Source organism: Oncorhynchus clarkii, chromosome 1 (genome assembly GCF_045791955.1).
Source record: "Oncorhynchus clarkii lewisi isolate Uvic-CL-2024 chromosome 1, UVic_Ocla_1.0, whole genome shotgun sequence".
NCBI classification, from domain to species: domain Eukaryota; kingdom Metazoa; phylum Chordata; class Actinopteri; order Salmoniformes; family Salmonidae; genus Oncorhynchus; species Oncorhynchus clarkii.
The window spans coordinates 60,982,053-61,008,870 of NC_092147.1; the positions used below are offsets into that span (position 1 = coordinate 60,982,053).

General features: G+C 41.2%; 1 protein-coding gene across 2 annotated transcripts; it reads left to right on the forward strand.

Annotated features, from left to right (window-relative positions):
• LOC139409986 (DNA-binding protein Ikaros-like) lies at nt 1-24,769 on the forward strand. Of its 2 annotated transcripts, XM_071155407.1 has the most exons (8): nt 43-322; nt 5,272-5,325; nt 5,495-5,617; nt 11,715-11,999; nt 14,297-14,464; nt 14,979-15,104; nt 20,993-21,127; nt 21,925-24,769. In XM_071155407.1, exons 1-8 carry the CDS (start codon nt 43-45, stop codon nt 22,632-22,634), a joined length of 1,881 nt encoding a protein of 626 aa, XP_071011508.1. In that variant the 3' UTR covers nt 22,635-24,769. The 2 variants fall into 2 exon arrangements, with proteins under 2 accessions (XP_071011516.1, XP_071011508.1); XM_071155415.1 differs by lacking the exon at nt 11,715-11,999 and having other exon boundaries at nt 1-322.
• The last annotated feature ends 2,049 nt before the right edge of the window (nt 24,770-26,818 follow it).

The window sequence follows — 26,818 nt, forward strand, 5'->3', positions numbered from 1 at the left end:
AGCCTGGTGCGCCTCATCCCATCTCATGCATGGCTGCCAGTAATGGTCTACTGGGTGTCAGCTTTTATTTGCAGGACACAAAGCAAGTGCCAAGGGCTGCTGCATCGACTCCCCGAGCAGACTCGGCCTCTGGATAAAAGCAAGCAAAATGCTTCAGTCGAGCACAGAAACATAGAAATGTTAGGCTGGAAAGAGGAAGTACAGTGGAGAGGGGAGGGACCGAGGGCAGAGTTCCATGGGGCTGCCGCGGCGCTTCGAACTTCTGCACATGGAGCGGGGGGGAGTTGGAAGAACTTCATATTGCAAACTCAAGGAATAGCAGGTAGAGTAACTTTCACGATGGTTGTTAAGTTCAATGTCATTTAAAGTGTTTATTCATATTTCTAAATGGTAAGAAATGAAATATCGTTACTCTTTAAAAAATGAACTATGTTAAACAGATTGGAAAACATTGTCCTGACGTCTGGGGCAGGTGCGTGAGTGTGAGCGTCTGAAATCCTGTGACGCGAGTGGTGAATGTAACCGAGTTGACTAAATTAAGGAACATTTTAATGTTACATGAATGTTATACAATTTTGATACGCATTATAATTAATATCGAATGTATTTTCTTTGGAAAATAATGGAATAATGGAATATTTTCCTCCTTTCCCAAACAAATTTTAGGAGATCACAGGAATTGCTCACAATTATCTTAACCATATCGAAGCAGTAGGCTATATGTCTTGCCATTGACAATTAAGCCTGTTAGAATTAGGCTAAACATAAAAACAAAAAAATAAATGTCCTTGGTTTCAAAGTTTTCTATAGACTCGTTTCACTTTTCGTGCCAGATTGCCACCTGTTGCAACTGTGCGCATCCAGAATGAATATCTGAAGTCTACCAACCATTTTACATCATGACATTCAAGCTGGAGTTCTTATTTCAGAAGTCCACTTTCCATTATTACAAATGAAACCAAGTCAATTTAAATAGCAGGTATAAAATTGATCTGAACAGTCCTCAATGAAAGCGACAGGAAATAGGCTAGAACTGCGTTGCCGAGAGTATGAAAAACGTAATCTGTTTCTATGCCCTTTTCAAAGTTACATGAAAAAGACACACTTAAAAATTCCTTTTCAAGATACACAAGACGGTCTGAAATATTGGTTGATCTGATCCGAACCTGACATGTGTGTTGATAGTATTGGTGGGCAGGGCTCAAGTATAGCCTACTGTTAACATGTTGTGAAACTGACATTCAACAAGAACACCATCGAATATTAATTGTAAGAGAAATAATGGGGAAACAACTCCACAATACTTTCCTCGCACATTTGTGCGCTGGGACAACATTTTACACGCTTCAACATGGATGATATGTTATTATTGTTATGTAGAACTATAACCATAAACAATGATTCATCCTACTTAGGTCGGCTAATTAATTTGGTTAATACGGAATAATAAGATATCGTATTTTCATTACTGCATTGTCTAGATTGTCCTCACAAAACTTCAACAGCAATGTTGATCTTGTTTTAACTTGATTTTAATTTGTTGTTAACAATAGTATTTCCATTTTGTTGACAGTCCAAACTGCCCTACAAAGGCCAAACGCAGTAACTACATTTTTTATTTATTTTTTTACTGCAAATCTGATTTCAAAATATTTTTATGTCTAGACAGACAGCAGTTTCTGATATTCCATTATATATTTTAATCAACTGGCTAGTTCTTGTGTCAGGAAACTATACACCACATGAATCAGAAAACACCCTTGGCCATTTCTGAACAACTCAACATTTATGACCAAATTCGTAGTTACTGCGTTTTGCCTTTATAGGGCAGCATAGCCTACCTCCTCATTCAGTATTGACATTGACAAGGTTAGGCTACTCACCTTTTTTTTTATATAGGGCAGCCAAACACTTGCATTTCAATTTGATAGCAAGGTTTGCTCTTTTCAAGCAAACCACTGCCACCTCAAAGGTTTCTGTTCTACGGAAAAGATGAGAAAACAATGTGAAAACTTGGGCGATGGCCTTATTATGGTAGGAATTTGTTATTTTTTGAATGAAACGTTCATTTTAAAAACGAATCCAAAATTAAAAACACAGCAACCTGTACAAATGGACTCACCCTCAAGAAAAACAAACATGATATATTTCAATTACTATTAGTAAATTAAGCACTGAATTGCAACCCACCCCATAGCACAATGACATTTGATGTATCTGCTTCTTCCTATTGAGGAGGGTTGGAATGCTGAAAATACACGTTTGTGGACACATCAGCATCCTTGTTATTACCATACTGAGGAAGGAGACAGCGAAAGAAAGGCTGTTATTAAAATGATTCTCACTGAATACCGGTGTAATGAAGTGTGTCAGATGCAAATGAGGACAATAAGGAAACTCCTTTCAATGCCCCTATACTGTAGCCCCTCTAACCCACAATAGGTGCCAAAACATCAGCTTAGTACGATTATCATCTTTCAATTTATGGCTGCACGTTTCATTAATTGCTAATGAGTATTCTCTCTATAATTTTCAGATAAAAAATAAATGAAAACGATGACTGTTTTGAGTGTTATGTTACGTGGTATAATGTAGTAGGGCATGGTTCCCCAAATGGTGGTTTGGGAGCCACAGGTGGGTCGTTGCTAAGGCATGAGTGAGTTGTGGCACAAATACTGTTTTGTTTCACACTGGAATGAATGAGGTGGCTCTCAATACACAAAAAATAATTCATATTCATTTTTACATCTCAGTATCAAAATATATTCAATGAATCAAGCTGATGACATTATTTTGGGGGGATAAATTAGCAACAACAGTCACTGTTCTTAATTTGTTGTCCAAATGAATGATTTTCTGGAGAAACAAATTATGATTTTCGAGTACCGTCTTTAATCACACTTCTCACAGAAGCAGCATATGCTTATAATAGTTTGAGGGGGGGAAAAACATTTCAATAATGATACCTGATATGATATAATTCTTGTTTGACTTTACTTTATTAGAAACATAGCCTAATGTTCTATATCACCCCTCAGATTGTATTGATTTTCATATGACTGTTTTATTCATTCATATAGACCCCATATTATTCACATATGTTTTATGTTGATATTCCTGACATTTAAGGAGAAATATGTGTTGCCAAATTATAGTTTACATTATAAAATTCCGTCAGTCGGTTTGTACTTCCTCCCAGTATCCAAAGTTTGCTGTTGTTGTGCACTTTGGCTGTTTAACGGTTTGACTGTTACAGTCTCCACCCTGCTCCCTGTCGTGTGCTCTGCACAGCCCTTCCACCCCACCATCCATCCATCACACACACACACACACACACACACACACACACACACACACACACACACACACACACACACACACACACACACACACACACACACACACACACACACACACACCCTTGAGTTAGGACTGGGGGTGTTGTGAACCCACAGCCCTCATCCTGCCTCTCCTCCCCTTACTGAGCGCACTCAGACCCACTGCCATGACTCTTCCTGCCCTTTGTGAGGCACTTTCAGAAAGCAGGTGTTGCCCTTAGTGCCTTGTTTTGTCACATTTGACTAAGGTGGTGTCATTCTGAAATAATGTCTGAATGAAACCATCCACAAAACACAAAATATATTGAGAATTGTCAACAAGAAATGAACTACAACATAACATGTCATTAAGATATCCAACTAATTGGGTTTTGTCACAAACACCTGTGGTTTATAATGAACCAGGAAACAAAATGATGATAAAACAAATAAAATAAAATAAATGTAATCTAGCATAACTAAAAGTAATAACAGTGTTACTTTGGGTGAATATACAGCTTCCTGAATGCCTTAACAACTGTGTTGTGGTTAAACATGGGAATGCATTTCTCACTTCTGTGAAAGTCCCCCACCAACACGATCAGTATTTCCCTTCGCACCATACGCCTAGAAAAAAAGGCACATGAGAATACCACCCCCTCCCGACCTCCAAACTCCAGATGCTAAAGAATGATGGTGCCGGCAGGGCCTCCTAGTCCTGTATCGACACACCAGCATGCAACACCCACTGTGCTCGCTGCGCCAGCATCTTCTGCACCAATGACCTCTGCCCTTCCTACCCCTTCCCCAACCCACCACCACCTCCCCCACTTGGGTCCTGGGTGTTCGTGGGTTGTCGAACCTCTGACTTGACTCGCCTGTCCGCTGAACATTGGGCGTTGCGACCGCAGCAGGGGCTGCTTGGTGGCTTCCCACTATTTGTTCCAAATGTGTGGAGCCATCTGTCAGTAAAACAGGAAGGCCTAGGTTCCCCTTCTCCCTCGGGCTCGCTTCGCTATTTTAGGGAGCTTCACTTCTCCCTGTGTGGCTGGCTGGGCCGGGAAAGCAGCTCCACCAAGGGCCTTCTTGAAGTGGCGGAGCCGAGGCTGAGGCTGTTGTGCCCATCTGCTGCAGGCTTGAGGCGGATGCATTATTAATGGGGCCACGCGCACTGGTGACTCCTCAGATATGCAGCAGGCCCCTGGCCAGGGGATGTGCTCTTCTTCACTACATTCCCTCCTCTTGTGCGAAATAAACTTACTTAGGTGCCCCTTGGCCTTCTCCTTCCTCTATCTCTCTCTCTGTCCCCTGGTTCTCTCTGTTTACTTTCGCTCTCTGATACACTCCCTGTCTGTCTTGGTTCCCTCCCCTCACTATCTCTGTATCCCCCCCTCTCTCCATCTCTGTCTCTATCTCTCTCGGGGTCCCTCTCTTTATTATCTTTCTCTCTCTCCTCTCTCTTTCTGATGGTTGCACCTCTCGCACACGTCTTTGCTCGGGTAGTGGCGCGCTCAGCGGTGCATGCTCAGTAAATTAGAGTGAACATGAGCGTCGATCAGCTGGGCACGACAAACAGCCGTATCCTCAGTGACCTTGGGCCACTGAATTTTCTGCTTAATTTTGCGGCAGTCAGTATGCGTTTTTGGATGATTAGGTGGCAGGAAATTAACAATAAATAACAAATGTGGTCTGAAAGCTCCTCATCACCATAGCCCGTCATGCAGGGCCAAGCCACTCTCCCAGCCCATCCTCTCTGTCAGACATGTAATGTAATGGGACAGCGGTGTGTCTTTCGGTGTGACAAAAGGGATCTTGCCAGGGTGACAGAGTTGTAAAGAGAGAGGTCATAGCTTTCGTCAGTTGTGGCTTTTTATAATGTTGTCTTTTTCAGCCCTGCTGTGCCGTTGATACAATTTAAACACATCTACATCTCTGTCTCTCTCTATCCCATTAGAGTACCTGCACCGAATGGAGACGGAGGAGGCACAGGAGATGTCTCAGACGCCAGGTAAAAGCCACTGTTTTCAGACCTCAGAGTGAGTTGCACAGAGCCCAAGCCGAGTGGCACAATTCACAGCACATATAATGGATTATAGATGATTACGGTTCTACCATATGAGCAATAACGAACCATGTTCTGGTGACTAATGGGTGTTTTCTGGTGTTTACCCATGCAGGCAGGGACAGCCCCCCTCCCAATGATGTGTCTGAGGACCAAGATGAGGCCATGCCCGTCCCAGAGGACCTGTCTGCCAGCTCCAATTTGCAGCACAACAATAGGGGTGACAAAGGAGGCATGGGTGAGTGACAGTTCCTATAAGTCTGTGCCACATATGTTTAAATGTGCCACTCCCACATCAGTATGCCTATAACCAGTTATTACACCTAGACCAGTATAGCCATCAAACCTTCACCCGTGTGCCCCAAAACCTAGCAGTTTCCATAGGAACTTCAGAAATATGTATACCGTCACAAGGACAAAAGCAGTAGTATGGTCCACACAACTCATAATGAAAATAAAATGATTTAAAAAGAGCAATTATCATAATATATTAATAAATGCCATATGATGAATACATACTAATACATGCCATATGATGAATACATACTACAATAATACATTCCTGTTACAGCTGCCTGCACTAGATATACAACAGAAAAAGTTCCACCCCCTTATTTTTTTTAACGGTAAAAGAAACCAAAACTACATTTCATAAAAACAAATGTGTCGGTAACTTAACTATTTTGTGTTAGTAAAATAAAAAACGGTTTCCCAACCAGTAGTTAGCACATGAACAACAAATCCCTTAGTTCCACTCATTAGTTGCAATCTAGCGCTTAATCGAGCTTAGTCCTTTTGAACATGTAGTCTTGATGCATTTAGGTCATTGGCAGGAACGGTTGGACATTTCTCTCATCCGTCACATGATGTGCAAAACCTTAAGGAATGGCTAATGTGGCCTTGATATGAGGATGTAACTAAATTAAGCCAGGGAATACCATTATCTGATCTACAAGTTAATTGAAACTCGGGACATGACTGGCATGTCAGGGGACACCAGGCAGCATTTACCAGATGAAGTTCTGGAATTCAATTTTTTTGCTTTATGAGAACATCTGTGAACCCCCCCCCCCCCCCCCATATCATGTTGTATACGTAAAAGTACAGCATCTCATACAACCAATATCTATGGTAGGTTTATGGGACGTGTTAGTGGTTGTGATAACTGGAGTACACGATAAGTGTTACTGTAATTTGTGGTGTAAAAATGGAACGTCCTTTCATATTAGCTCCAGATAGCTGTGTGGTGTAGTTTACCCTTGTGCGTCGAGGCTGCATTTAGTCAGAAACAACATGTCGGAGCAGAGGAAACTGAAATAGGATGTGCAAGAGTTTCCTAAGAAGAACTTGCCATCAGGCAGTTTCAACACTCCAGGAGATAAAGACTTCAGGAGCAGAGCCAAGATCGGAGATCAGCATTGCACATCACCAGTGCATCTCACCACCACACAGCCAGCGCACCTGCAAACACACTCACCACTTTCACTTCAACTGTCAAGCTTTTAACTCAGCAGCACACATAAGGAACTCCAACCCTCGCCAGCATGCCATAGTTTACGACATGCACCAGGAATCTATTGTAACTGCCCTACTATCCATGAAGTGCACATTTATCCTCATCAAAAGTCACTTAGTCAATGTGACAACGTCTGTCAGCATTGAGGTGAAATCATCGTAAAATATTTTGAGGCTTTCACCTCCTGCAGCTTTAGTTCCAAGGTTTATCCATGAGCCACCAATTGATTGACTTTCTGAAGCATTACATGGACTATACTAATTTTGTTTATCATAAATGCTCCTTTTTTAGGGCTTTGTGCAAGTTTGCAGTTGAGCTAGCGCTGGAAGAGGAGGCCATAGGTTCAGTCCAGTCAGGCTGTTCTTTCTCCATATGACTGTCTTTGTGGTTGAGCCTATGATTAGTCATTTCACTTGCCGGATTTGACATAACTAGGGAAAACTGCTCAAATGACTAAAGTATTCACTGATGCACAATGGGGACCATGCCATAGGGATTTCAGTCAGACAGTCAACATTTTTTACATATCTAAGAAAAATGACTGACAATTGTCAATCAATTTGGGAATGTGGTTACAGACATTATTCCATATTTCATCAGAAATAAAATGTTCTTTGGCGAGTTCGTTTTTTAAGGATGTGTTGTATGATTCCTAACCTCTTTATCTGGTCTTATAGTATTTTGATACACAGGAAGAGGTCCTGATTCAGGAGAGAGTTCTGCAGAAACATAGACAACACTGTGTGTGTGTGTGTGTGTGTGTGTGTGTGTGTGTGTGTGTGTGTGTGTGTGTGTGTGTGTGTGTGTGTGTGTGTGTGTGTGTGCGTGCGTGTGTGTGTGTGTTTGTGTGTGTGTGTGTGCGCGTGTGCGTGTTTGTTTGTAAGTGTTTGTCTTTGAGTGTGGGTGAGTGTAAGTGTTTTTGAGTATGTGTTGCTCTGCACTCCCTAAAGATCTAATCACCACTGTGAGAGGAAGTGGCTGTTATGCTGTATCTATGCAATGCATCACTGGCTCTCTGATAAACCCCAAATGCATCAGGGAGTTATTATTATCTGTTAGGATCATGTGGTACAAAGGCTATTGGCCTGAAGTGCAGGACGTAAGCAGGACTGTGTAACTGAGACAACGAGGCTGCAAGTATAACGGAAGCTCAAGACCTCAAAGCCAGGTTGTTTGTTGCAGTTTTCCATTCACTTTCCAATGCCAACATACTGTAGGTTTGTCCTACACAGCTTCTCTAGTTTCATCCTACACAGCCTTCATCATACGATTCAAAAAGCCCCAAAAGGATTTCCCTTGTGTGGGAAGGACAAGACACATTGTCACAAAAGGTTGCCTTACTGAATGAAATTGTCTGAAAATATTTTTTGTCAGTACAGTCACACAGACACCTAGTTTCCTGAATCGGGGTCGCAAATGACATGTCACAGTATGCCTGTCCGGTGACACAATTTCTCTTTCAGTAGGTATGAGTAATTAGGGCTATCCAGTCTTCACTACAATCCTGTCTATTTCAGACTGAAGTGGTAAGCTTTTGAGTTCTAGGTTAGAGTTTCAAAAGAGTGGGGAAAAGTACACTTTGTTTTTGGGGCTCCTTATCGAAACCGACACACCCAATGGAATTGTGTTCAGTATGGCGTCTACGTGGATTTACACACATGTGGATGGTCCCACAGCGGAGTTAGCACACACTGGGCTATTTTCATCAGGCACTGAGAAAAGCAGCTCCGTTGCAGGAACCTCCAACAGGCTCTTTTTAACTTCCACACTGCATAACTGAGCCATCATCAATGGCTTGTTATCAGTTACCTGTGTTTCCTTTTTTTGTTGTTGCTAGTTCTGTCAGAGTAGATTGTGCGTTTCAGTGGGTGGTCTCTTTTGTACCAGTGAATCCAATCAATGACACTGGAGCTGTCACTAAGTATATGGTAGCCTACAATGTTGAAAATTATGTCTTTAGTTAAAATTGTTTTTATTTTTTTATTTTTTTACTTCCAAGCAAAGTAAATAAGCCTAGGGTTTTGTCACAGAAGGTCTCTGGAAAGATACTTCAGTTTCAGTGGTCTACACCAACCCTCATGTTGTCATTCTGGCCCCTCTTTAACCCACCTCCTCATAGCTGAGCTAGACAGCATTGACATCGGCAAGGCCGAGGGAACGACTGCTGCTGTGCTGCAGCTTCTCAGGGATATATGGGGAAGTTGTGACTAAATTGGGGATGGGAAGAAGGGCTTGTACTTTATATCATGCTTGTCACACATCCTGATTTACTAGTTTTGGGAAGCAAGTGTCAAATCTCACAGGAAAGGACCAAACAAAGAGAAAGAGCAATAAACCAACAACAGTGAATCACTAGACCCGACTCTCGATTTCAACGCCAGACATTTAAGTCGAATGAACGATGCGTTTTTTACTATGAATAATATCGAACCAAAAGGCAACAGAAAGTCTCAGTGAGATTCTAAAGGGTAACACCACTGCAACAAGAGCACTTTCTGTGAGTGAAATCTTTTTTTCTCTCTCATTGCCGTAATCACATAGACGTTTAAAAAGAAAATGGTTGTGTTCATGTTGTAGCCAAACAACCCAGTAATCCCTCAGGTCTATGATTCTGGCTGACCAGTAGGTCTAACATGCTTGGGGAGATGCAGGCCTTAACTCAGCACCTGTGGTTAGTGATAATATCCTCTTTAAGGTTATCAGTGCCCGGGGTGTTCTCTCTATGTCAGTAGTAATCTGTGCCTTTTCTGCTTTCATCTAGCTAACTTCCTTTGTGCCGGGTGTGCGATTTCTATAAGCATATGGTTTGTGTTTCCTTCATCTCGCCTGCTCGACAGAAACACATGTCGTGGTCTATGTGTCCACTCGCAAAGAAAAGTCGCAACAGGCAAACAGACAAAATGTTGTGTGGTGAGGGAGGAGCAGTTTTTTTTCACAAGGCTGCCCTGGGCCTAGAGTATTTCAGCAGTTAGCATAACGTAACTAATTCTAACGTTATTTTGGTCTTTGGTTTGTCCACTATCACCAAGGTGGCGCTTAAGTGTATTATTTGAGTAGTTAGCATAGTACTGTATACCAAAGGCTGATTTTATCCCGTATCACCAAGATGGTATTCAGTTAATACTGAAGTATTCATCTGAGAGCAACAAAAAAAAGTCCAAAAGAGTTCACCCAAGTTGCCTTTCCTATCTCACTGGATGAATCATGCATTACGGGAGCTTGTTCCCTAGGAGTGTCAGTGAAAACAAGAGTCCCCACAAAAGACGGTTTCAGTTACACTGTTTTACAATTCCTTGTCTGTGCTTCCCTTTCTGTCACTTCACCATAATGATTGGTATTTCAGTTAGGTAGGCCCTGTGTCTGAAGCTTCTCCTTTTTCCCTATAGATTCCTATATTTCATTATTTCCACTCCTTCCTCTTCGGGTGTACAAACAAGTTAGACACATGAGGAAATCAACCAACATGACATGCAAATCACAGGCTAATAGTTGAGGGATTGTCGAGGCTTTAAGTGGTTAAAAGTAAAGTCCAACAAATTGAGGAACCAGTCACTTGACCTGATATCCCTCCAATACTCAATCAGATGCCTGTCGTCACATTTCCTTTACATCCGCGGCTTTTTATAGTTGTGCTTTATTGAGATGATAGATGTTGATTAAATTATGGTTAAACAAAAATATTTGTGCAAATGGATTGTCATGCCATAGTCTGGTTACAAAGTTAGTGAAAAGAACAGTTCCCACTGGACAAAACAACTTGTTGAATCAATGTTGTTTCCACATCATTTCAACAAAAAATTGAACGTGAGGATATTGAATCAATGTGGGAAACTAATTGAATTCGCAAGACGTTAGCAGCGTAAGGGGCATTTCATCTTTTTTTCACCCAACTTTGAACCTAAATCCAATGACATGGTGAATTTCTTTGTTGATTTCACGGTGAATTCATGTTAGTTGACAATTAAACCAAATGTAAATCAAAACTAGATGTTGAACTGACGTCTGTGCCCAGTGGGTTATATCTATAAACCAAACATTGATTGTGTTACACTTAGAATGCAAGCGTTTTTGGATTATCACTGACATTTTTTACATTTATTATTTCTCCCTTGTTTGGTGTGCGAGTGTTAGTGTGTGTGTGTTTGTTTACCGTAGTTTGTTGGACTAGTTTACACCGCTGCCGTCCCTCGTTTCACACAACTTCCTGTGTCTCTGTTTCCTGTTTATCTTGCTGTCATTTTCACAGTGTGTGATGATGAGAGATGCAGTATGAGTTTCCCTATTTCCTTTAGCAAAAAGTTTAAAATAAAAAATAAAAAAAAGAATATATATATATATATATATATATATATATATATATATATATATATATATATATATATATATATATTATCCATCTGTTATGTTTGATCTGGAGCACTGATCACAAGAACCCACTGCATGAGTTCACCAAATTTGTTTCAAGGTTTTGCCCTAGTGTGCTCAGCCAATCAAGTTGAATTGAGGATAGCTACACAGAAAGTGCTGATTTACATGCTCTCACTCTGCAATTAACTTTTGCTATCAGTAAGTTCATTGGAGGTGAGGCATACCATCACAGATACATATTCATAGACTAAAACAACCATTCAAGTAGAGAGAGAAACAGACACATGCCCTTAAACTAATAGTCACATATTGACCCATAGACAGTCAAAGATATACATGTACTCCAATAGTAACATAGTAATGTACTCATATTTTTACACAGTAATGTAGGCTATAGTCCCCCAGAAACATGCTCCCATTCTAAACAGTGGCCCACTGCCCTCTTTTCCAGCCTGTAACATTAAAGTTGAGGCTCGCAGTGACGAGGAGAATGGGCTCGCCTTTGACATGATGATGAATGGCGAGGAGGAGGAGGAGGAGTGTGCGGAAGACTTGCGCGTGCTCGATGCCTCGGGGGCCAAAGTGAACGGCTCCCATGCAGGCGGCCCCGACAGCAAGGGCCCCTACTCCTCGGCCGGGGGTATTCGCCTGCCCAACGGGAAGCTCAAGTGTGATATCTGTGGGATAGTTTGCATTGGCCCCAATGTGCTGATGGTGCACAAGCGAAGCCACACTGGTAAGCCATCTGCGATACCCATCGCCCTTACTTTGCACCCACCCTCACTGGTAGGTAGCCTTACTGAGAGATCATGTGTATGTGGAGTGGAGAAGCTGAGATGGATTCTGTCAGTGTCTTTATCTTCACTTCAGACACTGAGAGCAGTAGACAGAGCACTGTTAGGGTAAATCTTTGCTCAAAAGTTTTACTCCAAAGTTGTCCGCAAAGCATAGGCTACAACACAAGTCATTGGGTTTTCACACTGTTTTACAGAAATGAATTACATGCTTATCACCTAATAAGTATGTTTTTGTATATTGGAGAGCTAAGCACCACTAAGTAGGATACCATGCTACAGTGCTAGGTATCCACCAATTGTGTTGAATTCTGTAAGATAAGAACCAGGAGGTGCTAACTGTTACCATGTACTTTCTCAGTAAGTGAGGTGCAATGAAGCAGTTGAATACTCGTTTGGTAAAAGTTATTGCTTAACCAATAGGTGTTCATTGATGATGGAAGAGCTTAACATGAGGAGATCAATTCCATTTAGTTGATGTGGATAATATAGAGCTTTCATTGGTTTGTAGTGGTCAAATGGGTTTCAGAGGTGTATTTTCACATAGTTACTGTGCTATAGTCAATATATTGGTCTGTAATGTTGGCAACAGGAGTTTTAGAGTAAAATATGGAAGTATTAGTTAAGTACGTCATGTGTCCTGTGTAGTATCTAGATATTCTGTATGGGTGACTTTTGGGTGACTCATTCTCTGAGTGTCCTTTTAAATTATTACAAGAGAGAAAATGCTTGTGGTCGGTCTATTTGTTGTGTGATAAAATAAAAAAGTAAGATGAATATAGTCCCTAAACATGACCTTGCATCACAGTTGAAAAACAGGATATCAGCAGCAATGAAAAGGAATCTTTGCAAAATGGCAATTATCCAAGTATTACAACTTTTTCAAAATTCAAATTTGATATTCTATTGAAATGAACCCAAACCAGTGGGGGGGAACACTTTTTAAAAAGGCACTTAACTGCCAAGCTTTAGAAACTAATGAAACCCAAAATGGAAGAAAGGAACACTAGACTAAATGTAAATGCAAAAGAACGTAGAATAAAATATATAATGAAGTGCCTCCTATTTAAATAGAACATATTCTGTGGTGACTCTGCTCCTGAAATGCATTTTTAATGAGTTTCCTTTTTTCTATATTTTTGCTGCTTCACTGGTGAGTCTTATTTTATGGGGGCCTTTTGAGAAAAAAAAAGCCATATTAAAACCTTCTCACAGAATGCCACAACACACGGAGAGGATGGATATTGGTTTATTCCAGAACCACTGATCAGGAAGACTGGCTCTCAACACAAAGTGTTTCCTTCGCTTTATTCAAATTAGCTTGAATTTGCATTGTGATGGGCCGCTCTTATTTTAGAGCCAAAGAAGAGGGGGAAAAAATTAGATTTTCAGATCAAATTGACCCAGGCACTGGTGCATTACGAAACTGGCAGCCTTAGTCTGAAAGGCTCTTGTTCGATCAGAGTGGTACTCGGCTCTGAGGTGCAGGGCCAGGGAGAGCACGGAGAAATGGAGTGTCACTCCGCTTTCAAACCCTCCTAGGCTGGTTGATTGGGTTGTGCTCCGAGTTCCTCCATCATCCACTGTGTTCAAGTACTCGGGATTCTTTTAGTACAGTGACCCCGAATTCACATCCACAGTGGCGCTATTTGGGATGCTTTAGTTCCTGCATCCAGTAGCAAAATTCAGACAATGACTTTATACCTAGCCTATTATTGTCTGAGGAGTATCTGTTCGCGTTGAGCTGAGCTGACATTGGTGTATCTCAAAGCAAACTAGAAACTCCCAATGGTTGATAAACTGATACAAACTACAAATTGGTCCATCTCATGCTGTAGGATGACAAAAAAAAAAAATCCCATTCGTACATTCACCTTACACTGTCAACACTCTGCATTAACCCTCGTTTATCTAAAACAAATAGAATTCCATTCATATAGGCCGACTCTTACAAATAAAATACTCATTTGCTATATTATTGTAATTTTGTGTCTGAGCTCACAACACAAGATTTTGCTGAAAATGTTCCTATTTAATGTTAGCACCTACATAACTTACAGATGCCTATACTCCAGTTGTGTGTTTGTGAGATTACAAAAGTGTGCTTGTTAGTGAAAAATATCCAAACACTCATTTGCAATCTGCCAATTACATTTAAAGTGTTGATACTGTAGATGAGTGGCAGCTGTACCTGTGTGAGGGCCCTCACAGCGTGCTGTGTGGTGTTTCTTGTCCTCAGGAGAACGTCCGTTCCAGTGCAGCCAGTGTGGTGCTTCTTTCACCCAGAAAGGAAACCTGCTGCGCCACATCAAGCTCCACTCAGGAGAGAAGCCCTTCAAGTGTCACCTGTGCAACTACGCCTGTCGCAGGAGAGATGCCCTCAGCGGTCACCTGCGCACCCACTCTGGTGAGTTAGGAGGGTAGGAGTAGTGGTCAGTGTGCTGTGGAAATGGGCTGTGTTCATTAGGGCATGCATTTTTAAAACCATTTTGCAACAGAAAATGAAAATGAATTTCTCTTACTGGACAAGTCAATGAAGTCCCTCCCTGTTTCAGTCAGTTTTCTTCCATTTAGGGCCAAATTAACATTAACATGGCCATGGTAATTACCAGGTGGAATTGTGAGAGAACACCTACAGTGTACTCTGTGAGATGGATATCTTGTCTTATTGTGGAGTGGGAGACATATCTGTCATCTGCAAAGAAATTATTGTAAAACCATTACATTTATCATGTGAGTGAAACATGTGCCTGGGTGTATTGGAGAATGAAAAACAACCCTGTCATAACTCAAAATACAACACACAGTACACACCACTCCACAATATGGACAGTACTATGGAACCGCTCATATGCACTTGCACACCGCTCTCAATGCATTGCTGCCAGTGCTCACCGCTCTAGCAATGTCACATCTTACAGTTGGAAAGCCCCACAAGTGTGCCTACTGTGGGCGGAGCTACAAGCAGCGTAGCTCTCTGGAGGAACACAAGGAGCGGTGCCACAACTACCTCCAGTGTATGGGGCTGCAGAACAGCATCTATACAGGTTAGTGTCTGTCTCTCACCTCCGCCCACGCTGTTGACCTACTGTGCACTGTAGTTGACTCAGGACTCTCTCTGGTAGCAACGTTAATGAACCAACAATGTTGCAATTAGAACAATGCTCCTAGCAGGTCAGGACAACATTTTATGACATGTATCTGCACGATAAATGCTGTATCTCTATCAGTAAGGCTTCCATAATGCATTAGACAAGGGCTTTTGGCTGTTTCTGTTGACTCATAACCCAGTTATTCTAAAAGGGGGAAAAAAAATGTAACAAATATTCAGTAAAGAATACATTTTCTTGGATGCCGGATAGGGTTTTACTACTTCATTCTGTGAATCAACGAACCATAAATAAGAGTCTGACGTCTTTTCCCTTGTAAATCTTTTCGGTTCGTGTTTTGTAAAAATAAATACAAATGAATGGACAGTTCTGCTTAAATCTAATAATAATTTCCTGAATGTGGAACACGGCTTAAAGTTAAGTATAGTGAGAGAATGTGGCTTTTGCTCACGCTAAAATACCTCTTATACAAATGACCCATTGGAGGTGGATGTACATGTAACCTACTGATCTGACAACATTAGGAAATGGGCCGAGAGAGCAGGGGTTTGTATTATTATAGGAGGAAATTATCAGACAGGTTGATCACTCTCCTTTGCTTAGTCAGTGTGTGCCTTCAGAAAGTATTCACACTCCTTCAATTTTTTCACATTTTGTTGTTTTACAGCCTGAAATTTAAAATAGGATTAAATTGAGATTTTGTGTCTCAGGCCTACACACAATACCTCATAATGTCAAAGTGGACATTTTTAAAAATGTTTACAAATTAATAAAAAATGAAAAGCTGAAATGTCTTGAGTCAATCATTTGGAAGGTGTATCAATACACCCAGTCGCTACAAAAGTACAGGCATCCTTCCTAGCTTAGTTGCTGGGGAAAAAGGAGACCGCTCAGGGACAATAGTCACTTTGAAACAGTTGCAGAATTTAATGGCTGTGATATACTATTCTTCAGATATACAGTTCAACATATTATATACATATACTGTCCATATTATCTATACATCCCATCACACACATATACAATGCATTCGTAAAGTATTCAGACCCCTTGACTTTTTCCACATTTTTTTTACATTATAGCCTTATTCTAAAATTGATTAAATTAATGTTTTTCCTCATCAATCTACAAACAATACTCCATAAGGACAAAGTGAAAACCGTTTTTTAAAACATTTTTGTAAATGTATTAAAAATAAAAAACAGAAATACCTTATTTACATAAGTATTCAAACCCTTTGCTATGAAACTTCGAAATTGAGCTCAGGTGCATCCTGTTTCCATTGATCATCCTTGAGATGTTTCTACAACTTGATTGGAGTCCACCTGTGGTCAATTCAATTGATTGGACACGATTTGGAAAGGCACACACACCTGTCTATATAAGGTCCCACATTTGACAATGCATGTCAGAACAAAAACCAAGCCATGAGGTTCGAAGGAATTGTCTGTAGAGCTCTGAGACAGGATTGTGTCAAGGCACAGATCTAGGGAAGGGTACCAAAAAATGTTTGCAGTATTGAAGGTCCCAAGAACACAGTGGCCTCCATCATTCTTAAATGGAAGAAGTTTGGAACCACCAAACTCTTCCTAGAACTGAGCAATCGGGGGAGAAGGGCCTTGGTCAGGTAGTTGACCAAGAACCTGATGGTTACTCTGACAAAGTTCTTCTGTGGAGAAGGGAGAACCTTCCAGAAGGACAACCATCTCTGCAGCACTCCACCAATCAGGCCTTTATGGTAGATTGAATAGATGGAAGCCACTCCTCAGTAAAAGGCACATGACGGTCTGTTTGGAGTTTCCCAAAAAGCACCTAAAGGACTCCCATACCATGAGAAACAAGATACTCTGGTCTGGTGAAACCACGATTGAACTCTTTGACCTGAATGCCAAGCATCATATCTGGAGTAAACTTGGCACCATCCCTACGGTGAAGCATGGTGGTGGCAGCATCATGGTAGGGACTGGGAGACTAGTCAGGATTGAGGGAAAGATGAACGGAGCAAAGTACAGTGAGATCCTTGATGAAAAACTGTTCCAGAGCGCTCAGGACCTCAGGCTGGAGCGAAGGTTCCTCTTCCAACAGGACAACAATCCTAAGCACACAGCCAAGACAATGCAGGAGTTGCTTCGGGACAAGTCTCTGAATGTCCTTGAGGGGCCCAGCCAGAGCCCGGACTTGAACCCAATCGAACATCTCTGGAGAGACCTGAAAATAGCTAGGCAGCAACCCTCCCTATCCAACCTGACAGAGCTTGAGAAGATCTGAAGAGAAGAATGGGTGAAACTCCCCAAATCAAATCAAATCAAATTGTATTAGTCACATGTGCCGAATACAACAGGTATTACAGTGAAATGCTTAATTACGAGCCCCTAACCGACAGTGCAGTTTAAAAAAATGCGGACAAGAATAAGAGATAAAAGTAACAAGTAATTGAAGAGAAAGCAGTAAAAAAGAACAATATATACAGGGGGGTGCCAGTACAGAGACAAATACAGGAGTGCCAAGCTTGAAGCGTCATAACCAAGAAAACCCGAGGCTGCAATCGCTGCCAAAAGTGCTTCTACAAAGTACTGAGTAAAGGTTCTGAATACTTATGTAAATGTGATATTTCAGTTTTTTTATGATGGGGTATTTCCTTTGTCATTATGGGGTATTGTGTGTAGATTGATGAGGATTTTTTTTTTTTAATCAATTTTAGATGAAGCTGAAGCATAACAAAATGTGGAAAAGGTGAAGGGGTCTGAATACTTTCCGAATGCAATAAATGTATACAGTATATACAGTACCAGTCAAAAGTTTGGTGGTTTTCTTTATTTTTACTATTTTATACATTGTAGAATAATAGTGGAGACATCAAAACTATGAAATGACACATATGGAATCATGTACTAACCAAAAAAGTGTTAAACAAACCTAAATATAGATTTTAGATTCTTCAAAGTGGCCACCCTTTGCCTTGATGACAGCTTTGCACACTCTTGGCATTCTCTAAACCAGCTTCATGAGGTAGTCACCTGGAATGCATTTCAATTAACAGGTGTGATTTGTTAAAAGTTCATTTTTGGAATTTATCAGTTGTGTTGTGACAAGGTAGGGGTGGTATACAGAAGATAGCTCTATTTGGTAAATGAACAAGTCCATATTATGGCAAGAGCAGCTCAACCCTGGAATGAGTAGGTGTATCCAAACTTCCAAGCCTGTACAAAATAAAAATACTCCAAAACATGCATTTTGTTTGCAATAAAGCACTAAAGTAAAACAAAAAAATGTGGCAAAGAAATCAACTTTATGTCCTAAATATACAACGCTTTATATTTGGGGCAAATCCAACACATTATATCACTGAGTATCACTCTTCAAATGTTCAAGCATTGTGGTGGCTGCATCAGGTTATGGGTATGCTTGTCATCTGCAAGGGAGGTTTTAAGGATGAAAATAAACCAATAAGAGCTAAGCACAGGCAAAATCCCAGAGGAAAATCTGGATTAGTCTGCTTTCCAACAGACACTGGGAGACAAATTCACCTTTCAGCAGGACAATGACCTAAAACGCAAGACCAAATATACACTGGAGTTGTTAACCAAGGTGACATTGAATGTTCCTGAGTGACCTAGTTACAGTTTTGACTTAAATCGGCTTGAAAATCTACAGCAAGACTTGAAAATGTCTGTCTAGCAATGATCAACAACCAACTTGACAGAGCTTTAAGAATTTTTCTATGTTGTAAAAATTGTAGGAACCAGGTGTGCAAAGCTCTTAGAGTCTGACCCAGAAAGACTAAAATCTGTAATTGCTGCCAAATGTGATTCTAACATGTGTTGACTCAAGGGTGTGAATACTTACAGTTGAAGTTTACATACACCTTAGCCAAATACATTTCAACTCAGTTTTTCACAATTCCTGACATTTAATCCTATTAAAAATGCCCTGTCTTAGGTCATTTAGGATCACAACTTTATTTGAAGAATGTGAAATGTCAGAATAATAGTAGAAAGAATGATTTATTTCAGGTTTTATGTCTTTCATCACATTCCCAGTGGGTCAGAAGTTTACATACACTCAATTAGTATTTGGAAGCATTGCCTTTAAATTGTTTAACTTGGGTCAAACTTTTCGGGTAGCCTTCCACAAGCTTCCCACAATAAGTTGGGTGAATTTTGGCCCATTCCTCCCGACAGAGCTAGTGTAACTGAATCAGGTTTGTAGGCCTCCTTGCTCGTACACGCTTTTTCAGTTCTGCCCACAAATTTTCTATAGGATTGAGGTCAGGGCTTTGTGATGGCCACTCCAATACCTTGACTTTGTTGTCCTTAAGCTATTTAGCCACAACTTTGGAAGTATGCTTGGGGTCATTGTCCATTTGGAAGACCCATTTGCGACCAAGGTTTAACTTCTTGACTGATGTCTTGAGATGTTGCTTCAATACATCCACATCACTTTCTGTCCTCATGATGCCATCTATTTTGTGAAGTGCATCAGTCCCTCCTGCAGCAAAGCACCCCCACAACTGGATGCTGCCACCCCCGTGCTTCACGGTTGGGATGGTGTTCTTCGGCTTGCAAGCGTCCCCCAAACATAACAATGGTCATTATGGCCAAACAGTTCTATTTTTGTTTCATCAGACCAGAGGACATTTCTCCAAAAAGTACGATCTTTGTCCCCATGTGCAGTTGCAAACTGTAGTCTGGTGTTTTTATGGCGGTTTTGGAGCAGTGGCTTCTTCCTTGCCGAGCGGCCTTTAAGGTTATGTCGATATAGGACTCGTTTTACTGTGGATATAGATACTTTTGTACCTGTTTCCTCCAGCATCTTCACAGGGTCCTTTGCTGTTGTTCTGGGATTGATTTGCACTTTTCGCACCGAATTACGTTAATCTCTAGGAGACAAAACGCGTCTCCTTCCTGAGCAGTATGACGGCTGCGTGGTCCCATGGTGTTTTTCTTGTGGACTATTATTTGTACAGATTAACATGGTCCCTTCAGGCATTTGGAAATTGCTCACAAGGATGAACCAGACTTGTGGAGGTCTACAATTTTTTCTGAGGTTTTAGCTGATTTCTTTTGATTTTCCCATGATGTTGAGCAAAGAGGCACTGAGTTTGTCAGTAGGCCTTGAAATACATCCACAGGTACACCTCCAATTGACTCAAATGATGTCAATTAGCCTATCAGAAGCTTCTAAAGCCATGACATCATTTTCTGGAATTCTCAAAGCTGTTTAAAGGCACAGTCAACTTAGTGTTTGTAAACTTATGACCCACTGGAATTGTGATACAGTGAATTATAAGTGAAATAATCTGTCTGTAAAGAATTGTTGGAAAAATTACTTGTGTCATGCACAAAGTATATGTCCTAACCGACTTGCCCAAACTATAGTTCGTTAACAAGAAATTTGTGGAGTGGTTGAAAAACAAGTTGTACTTGCTGCAAACTAAGTGTATGTAAACTTCCGACTTCAACTGCATGTAAATTTGATATCTCTGTATTTCATTTTCAATACATTCGCAAAAAAATCACTTTGTCATTATGGTTTACTCTGTGTAGATGGGTGAGATCAAAAAAATCGCTATAATCAATTTTGAATTCAGGCTGTAACACAATAAAACGTAGAATAAGTCAAAGGGGATATATACTTTCTGAAGGCGCTGTACACCAACTGTCTCTCAATAAAAGCATCCTCATCATTGCGCCCTGTAAGAAATCAACTTTCAGGGATGCTTAAGCCAATATTAGCAAGATCCTGTTATACAATAATCCTACTTTTGATCGGGTCAGATTTTACTACTTTGATTCTGAAACCTACTTTTCTGTCTTGCTTTCCAGTAGTAAAGGAAGAAAGCAACCAGAATGAGCAGAGGGAAGACTTAAGCCAGACGGGATCTGAGAGAGTCTTGGTGCTAGAAAGACTAGCTAATAATGTAGCCAAACGTAAGAGCACTATGCCACAGAAGTTTGTAGGTAAGGGATAAAGTCTGCTTCCTTTGTATACCAACAAACATTGCTTTAACTGCAAAGCACACGACTTCGGTTCCAAATGTGAGAATTGCGTATTTCAGTTTGATGCATTCTGATTTGCCACGATTGCGCTGCAGAATATGCTATTTAATAAAACAACACATATTCAGCATGATCACCCTTGTGCCTGGAATCTGTTATCATTACAACAATGTTTGAGCTTTATTTAAGTTGATCAAACATGATATTTCCATTGAATTCAACTTGATTCTAACGCTTTGTGTATTATACATTTATTTGAAGATGACTCTTACTTAAATTAAATTAAGTAAATATATTAATAAAAATATGCTGACAAAACATGTAAAAAATTTCAACAAATAAAACAAAGTAATCAGCCATGAGACACTAAGGAGAACAATGTAAAGAATGGAAAACTCGAAATAAGGAGATTCACCAATCAATATCAGTAAAATTGTGACCAATCCATTTTGGGGCGGCAGGTAGCCTAGTGATTAGAGCATTGGACTAGTAACCAAAAGGTTGCAAGATCAAATCCCCGAGCTGACAAGGTAAAAATCTGTGGTTCTGTCCCTGAACAAGGCAGTTAACCCACTGTTCCTAGGCCGTCATTGAAAATAAGAATTTGTTCTTAACTGACTTGCCTAGTTAGATAAAGCTAAAAAAGCTTTGACCCCTAGAACTACAGAGAAACACTAGTGTTTGATATAAGGGATCTTGGGTTTTCTATTTGAATTGTAACATTGGTAATTCATCTGTTTTCCCTTTCTAATCCTCAGGTGGGAAGCGTCTCTCCGACCTCTCCTTCGAGGGCAACCCCGGGGAACTGATGCAGCCTCATGTCATCGACCAGGCCATCAACAGCGCCATCAGCTACCTGGGTGCCGAGTCCCTGCGACCTCTCATCCAGACCTCCCCAACCTCCTCTGACGTGGGGGTCATTGGCTCCATGTACCCCCTCCACAAGCTGCCTCCAGAGGGACAAGGGGCAGGGGGCCACGGCCTGTCAGCCAAGGACAGCGCAGCTGAGAATTTGCTGCTGCTCGCCAAGTCCAAATCAGCCTCCAGCGAGAGGTACGGCTCCCCCAACCACAGTGGCCAGGATTCCACTGACACGGAGAGCAACAATGAAGAGAGGGCAGGTGGCGGGGCATCGGGCCTCATCTACCTGAACAACCACATCACGCCTGTGGTGCGTAATGGCGTGCTGCCCCTGGTAAAGGAGGAACAGCAGCGGCAGTACGAGGCCATGCGGGCCAGTATCGAGATGGCCTCAGAAGGGTTCAAGGTGCTGAGTGGAGAGGGGGAGCAGTTGAGGGCATATTGCTGTGAACACTGCCGCATCCTCTTCCTAGACCACGTGATGTACACCATCCACATGGGCTGCCACGGCTTCCGAGACCCCTTTGAGTGTAACCTCTGTGGCCACCGCAGTCAGGACCGATATGAGTTTTCCTCACACATGACCCGAGGGGAGCATTGCTACTGAGTGGCCCACTGAACACACACTACCACACGAACACACACACGCTCACACAGACATACCCCCACACACACTTGCTATTTGAAAGTGGTGATTTTTATACATTGTCAAGAAATTGCATGTTTGAAAAACAAAGAACAAGACTAGTTTATGTTAACTTCACATGTTCAGGAGGAAAAGGGAAACGATTCCTCCATCTGCTTTTTAGAAAACAAAAGGTGGTAAAATAACAATGAACAAAACAAACAACTTAAAAAATGATTGTGCTTCAGCAGTAAGTATCATGTGTCACATACGGTATAGTTTTAAGTCTTTGATCTACCCTTTGATGTCTGTATACATTACATAAATGTCTCTGTTTTCTACCTGGAGAAATATCTGATAGCCTACCTGGATAAATATCTGATAGCCTACCTGGAGAAATATCTGATGGCCTACCTGGAGGAATATCTGATAGCCTACCTGGATAAATATCTGATAGCCTACCTGGAGAAATATCTGATAGCCTACCTGGATAAATATCTGATAGCCTACCTGGATAAATATCTGATAGCCTACCTGGAGAAATATCTGATAGCCTACCTGGAGAAATATCTGTATATTTTATCCTAAAGAATACAATCATACAATAAAGTTGGTTTTTAAATGGCAAGGTATTGCTTGACATTTACGTAAGGGATAATCAACAAGAGGCTATGCGTTCTATGGAAAATAATGAAAGATGTGGAAGGTGTGTTCCACAACGCGGCGGAGGAGTGGAACTAAACCTTCCACTGAGTTGCATTATTATCAAGAGAACACATAGAGCACCAAGTTGAATATCTCTTTTATACCATGGCTGTAATTTAGCACATTTGACACAAGACGTGTTACTTTGCAGGTAGAAATGTGTTCGACATTCACTGTAGATTTTACTATAACTACAGTGGTTGCTGTGGTAACTAAACAAACAGACTTTTAAAATTTAACCTACATTTTTTAAAATTTAAAATACAGCCTGGATTCGAACCAGGGTGTCTGTAATTAGACCCCTGCGCCACTCAGGAGCCCATGCCTGTTTAGCTAACCAAACCATCAGTCCTAGCTTGCTATTATGAAAATTGGGAATTCAACAATACCAACATTGTTTTCAATTTGACTTTTGCTTTCAAAATGAGCTCAAACAAAACATGCAAGAATGAACTATAGAATTAACTACATCCATAAGCAGTATATGTAATATACCGTACATTATTTAACCAATAACAAAAAAAACACGCCCGAGGGGGTGTTATATATGGTCAATATACCACAACCCCCGAGGTGTCTTATTGCTATTACAAACTGGTTACCAACATAATTAGAACATTAAAAATAAATATTTGGTCATACCCGTGGTCATAACCGTACCATGGCTTTTAGCCAATGAGTATTCAGGGCTCGAACCACCCAGTTTATAAAGGCAATTATAAACTGGGTGGTTCGAATGTTGATTGGCTGACAGCTGTGGTATATCAGTCTGTATACCACGGGTATAACAAAACATTTATATTTACTGCTCTCATTACGTTGGTAGCCAGTTTATAATAGCAATAAAGCACCTCAGGGGTTTGTGGTATATGGCCAATATACTGTACCACGGCTAAGGGCTGTATCCAGGCACCCCGTGTTGCATCGTGTTTAAGAACAGCCCTTAGCCGTGGTATATTGGCCATATACTGTACCACACCCCCTCTGGCCTTATTGCTTAAATAATGCACGCTCTAGAATGCCCTTCAAGCCAATCAGAAATGACAATTCAACAATGCCATGGTATAACGTTTTTTATACATTATTTATGCTGTGTACACATGCATGTATTTCTTTTTGTAATTTATTAGTTGGTGTTAGGGTTTCCTATGCTTGATTTGTTCCGTTCAAACGTTCCCTACCATTAATCAAATGTGATAGATGGATTTGAGTTGAATAAACGAATGACTGAACTCGAGTGTTATTTACTGAAATATATTTTTGTTTGATATAAAGTATGGATGGTATTCAGTTTTGTCCCAGCTTTTGAGAAAATGTTACTCTCAATTTGAACTGAACTTTTAAAGTAACTTTACTCATACTGTATATCATGCTTGCAAATATCAATAAAGGATATTTTACATACCCCAAAATAATATTGATATTTGGTATTTTTTCATAGTAAGATTCACCAGTGGCAGGTAAAATAGAGGATGCACTGTATTTTCCCGCTGGACTCATGTCCATAGCAAACGTTTCACACTATTCCATTTCTACACGTGGATATTTGAATGAAAATTAATTGTAGTTATTAAAAGCAATTCATAATCATCAGGGTGCAACATCTGGCACATTTATAAATTTAAAGCAAATAATATTGATCTGACAATATACCGTGGAATAGAGAGCTGTGTTTGCTCTGTACATTTCACTCATTGAGAATAGCCTATAGGCAAAACTAGACGTGCAGTACATGACCCGAAACACTTGAGTGAGCAAACCTCTCAATACTTTCATTACTGCCATGATAACCAAATGGATAAATACATTTATAGAAATATGAAATGTAATTGCACTTTCTCAAACGTTCCTAAATCGGTAAGTTCACAACTTGCCAGTCATTCAAAATGTAGCCGCTACTTGTCACGAAAAAAAAGACTGAATGATTGACATTCATATTCCCGGTGAAAATATATATATTTTTTCAACGCAAAAACATTGCAGCCAACTTGAATTAATGCTGAATAAATGAATGCTTATTGTATTTAAACTACACGTATGATACTTTTCATGACTTCTAACTCCAACATGGGCTTGCTAAAGGGTCCTGGCTATCAGGTTAAAATAGAAATAGATTAATGATATAATGAAACCACATGAACACCAAGCAGCGGTACACTAGGGCTTGAAGGACAGAGGATTTCATTAGGTAATTTACTGTAGTTCAAAAAGATCTAGCAATAGAGGAGTAAGGCTCAGAATTCAGGAAAATATCTACAAGGCAGGGCACTGAACACTGGACATGATCACCTGAGAGAATAGAGTGCTTACACCTAGAACCAAACAGAATGACTGCCGGGGTTGGGGGGAGCTGATGCTAACACACAGAACCAGACAGAATGACTGCCGGGGGGGGGGGGATGCTAACACACAGAACCAGACAGAATGACTGCCGGGGTTGGGGGGAGGGGATGCTAACACACAGAACCAGACAGAATGACTGCCGGGGTTGGGGGGAGGGGATGATAACACACAGAACTAGACAGAATGACTTCCGGGGGGGGGGGGGGGGATGCTAACACACAGAACCAGACAGAATGACTGCCGGGGTTGGGGGGAGGGGATGCTAACACACAGAACCAGACAGAATGACTGCTGGGGTTGGGGGGAGGGGATGCTAACACACAGAACCAGACAGAATGACTGCCGGGGGGGGGGGGGGATGCTAACACCCAGAACCAGACAAAATGACTGCCGGGGTTGGGGGGAGAGGATGCTAACACCCAGAACCAGACAGAATGACTGCCGGGGTTGGGGGGGGGGGGGGGGGGGTGCTAACACACAGAGGACAAGAGAAAGGAATGCCAGGCCAGAGAGAAGATGTGGGTGAATGCTACATATAGCACAGAGATAACCTAGAAGAGTGAAATACATGACCAGGGGGGGACACAGAACAAGAGAGTGGACAACTAGCTAGCTAGCACACTGAGGATGAGGCAGTGGAGCATGAGGCTAGGGCCAGGGCTCAGAGGACCAGGCCTAGCTTCCTGGAGAGAGAGGCGAGGCCCAGCAGAGGAGCTCATCAGGGCTGTGCAGCGACAACGGTGTCCTTCCAGATGGCTACTATGTGATTCTGCAGAAATGGGAAGCAGCTGTGGGCAGCGCCGAGGCTCCCTCCACGCTTCACTGGGACCTAACAGGGGAGGGAGGATATTTGCATAAAAGGGATAATCTGGCCAACACACTCCCCCCTGCCAGAATCCCAAATGTCACTTCCCCTTTCGGACAGTTTACTGAAATAGGCCTACTCTACCATTTAAGAATCAGTGAACTATTCCATTAGGGAGGATCCTATTTGACCATGCCAGATTATGTCCAGAGTAAAAGATCATGGAAAAAGCATCACAATTTAATATGCCCACAAGTCATATCTGTTAATCTTAGGAATTGTTGGAAAAGCATTTATCCAATGGACTGCAAAT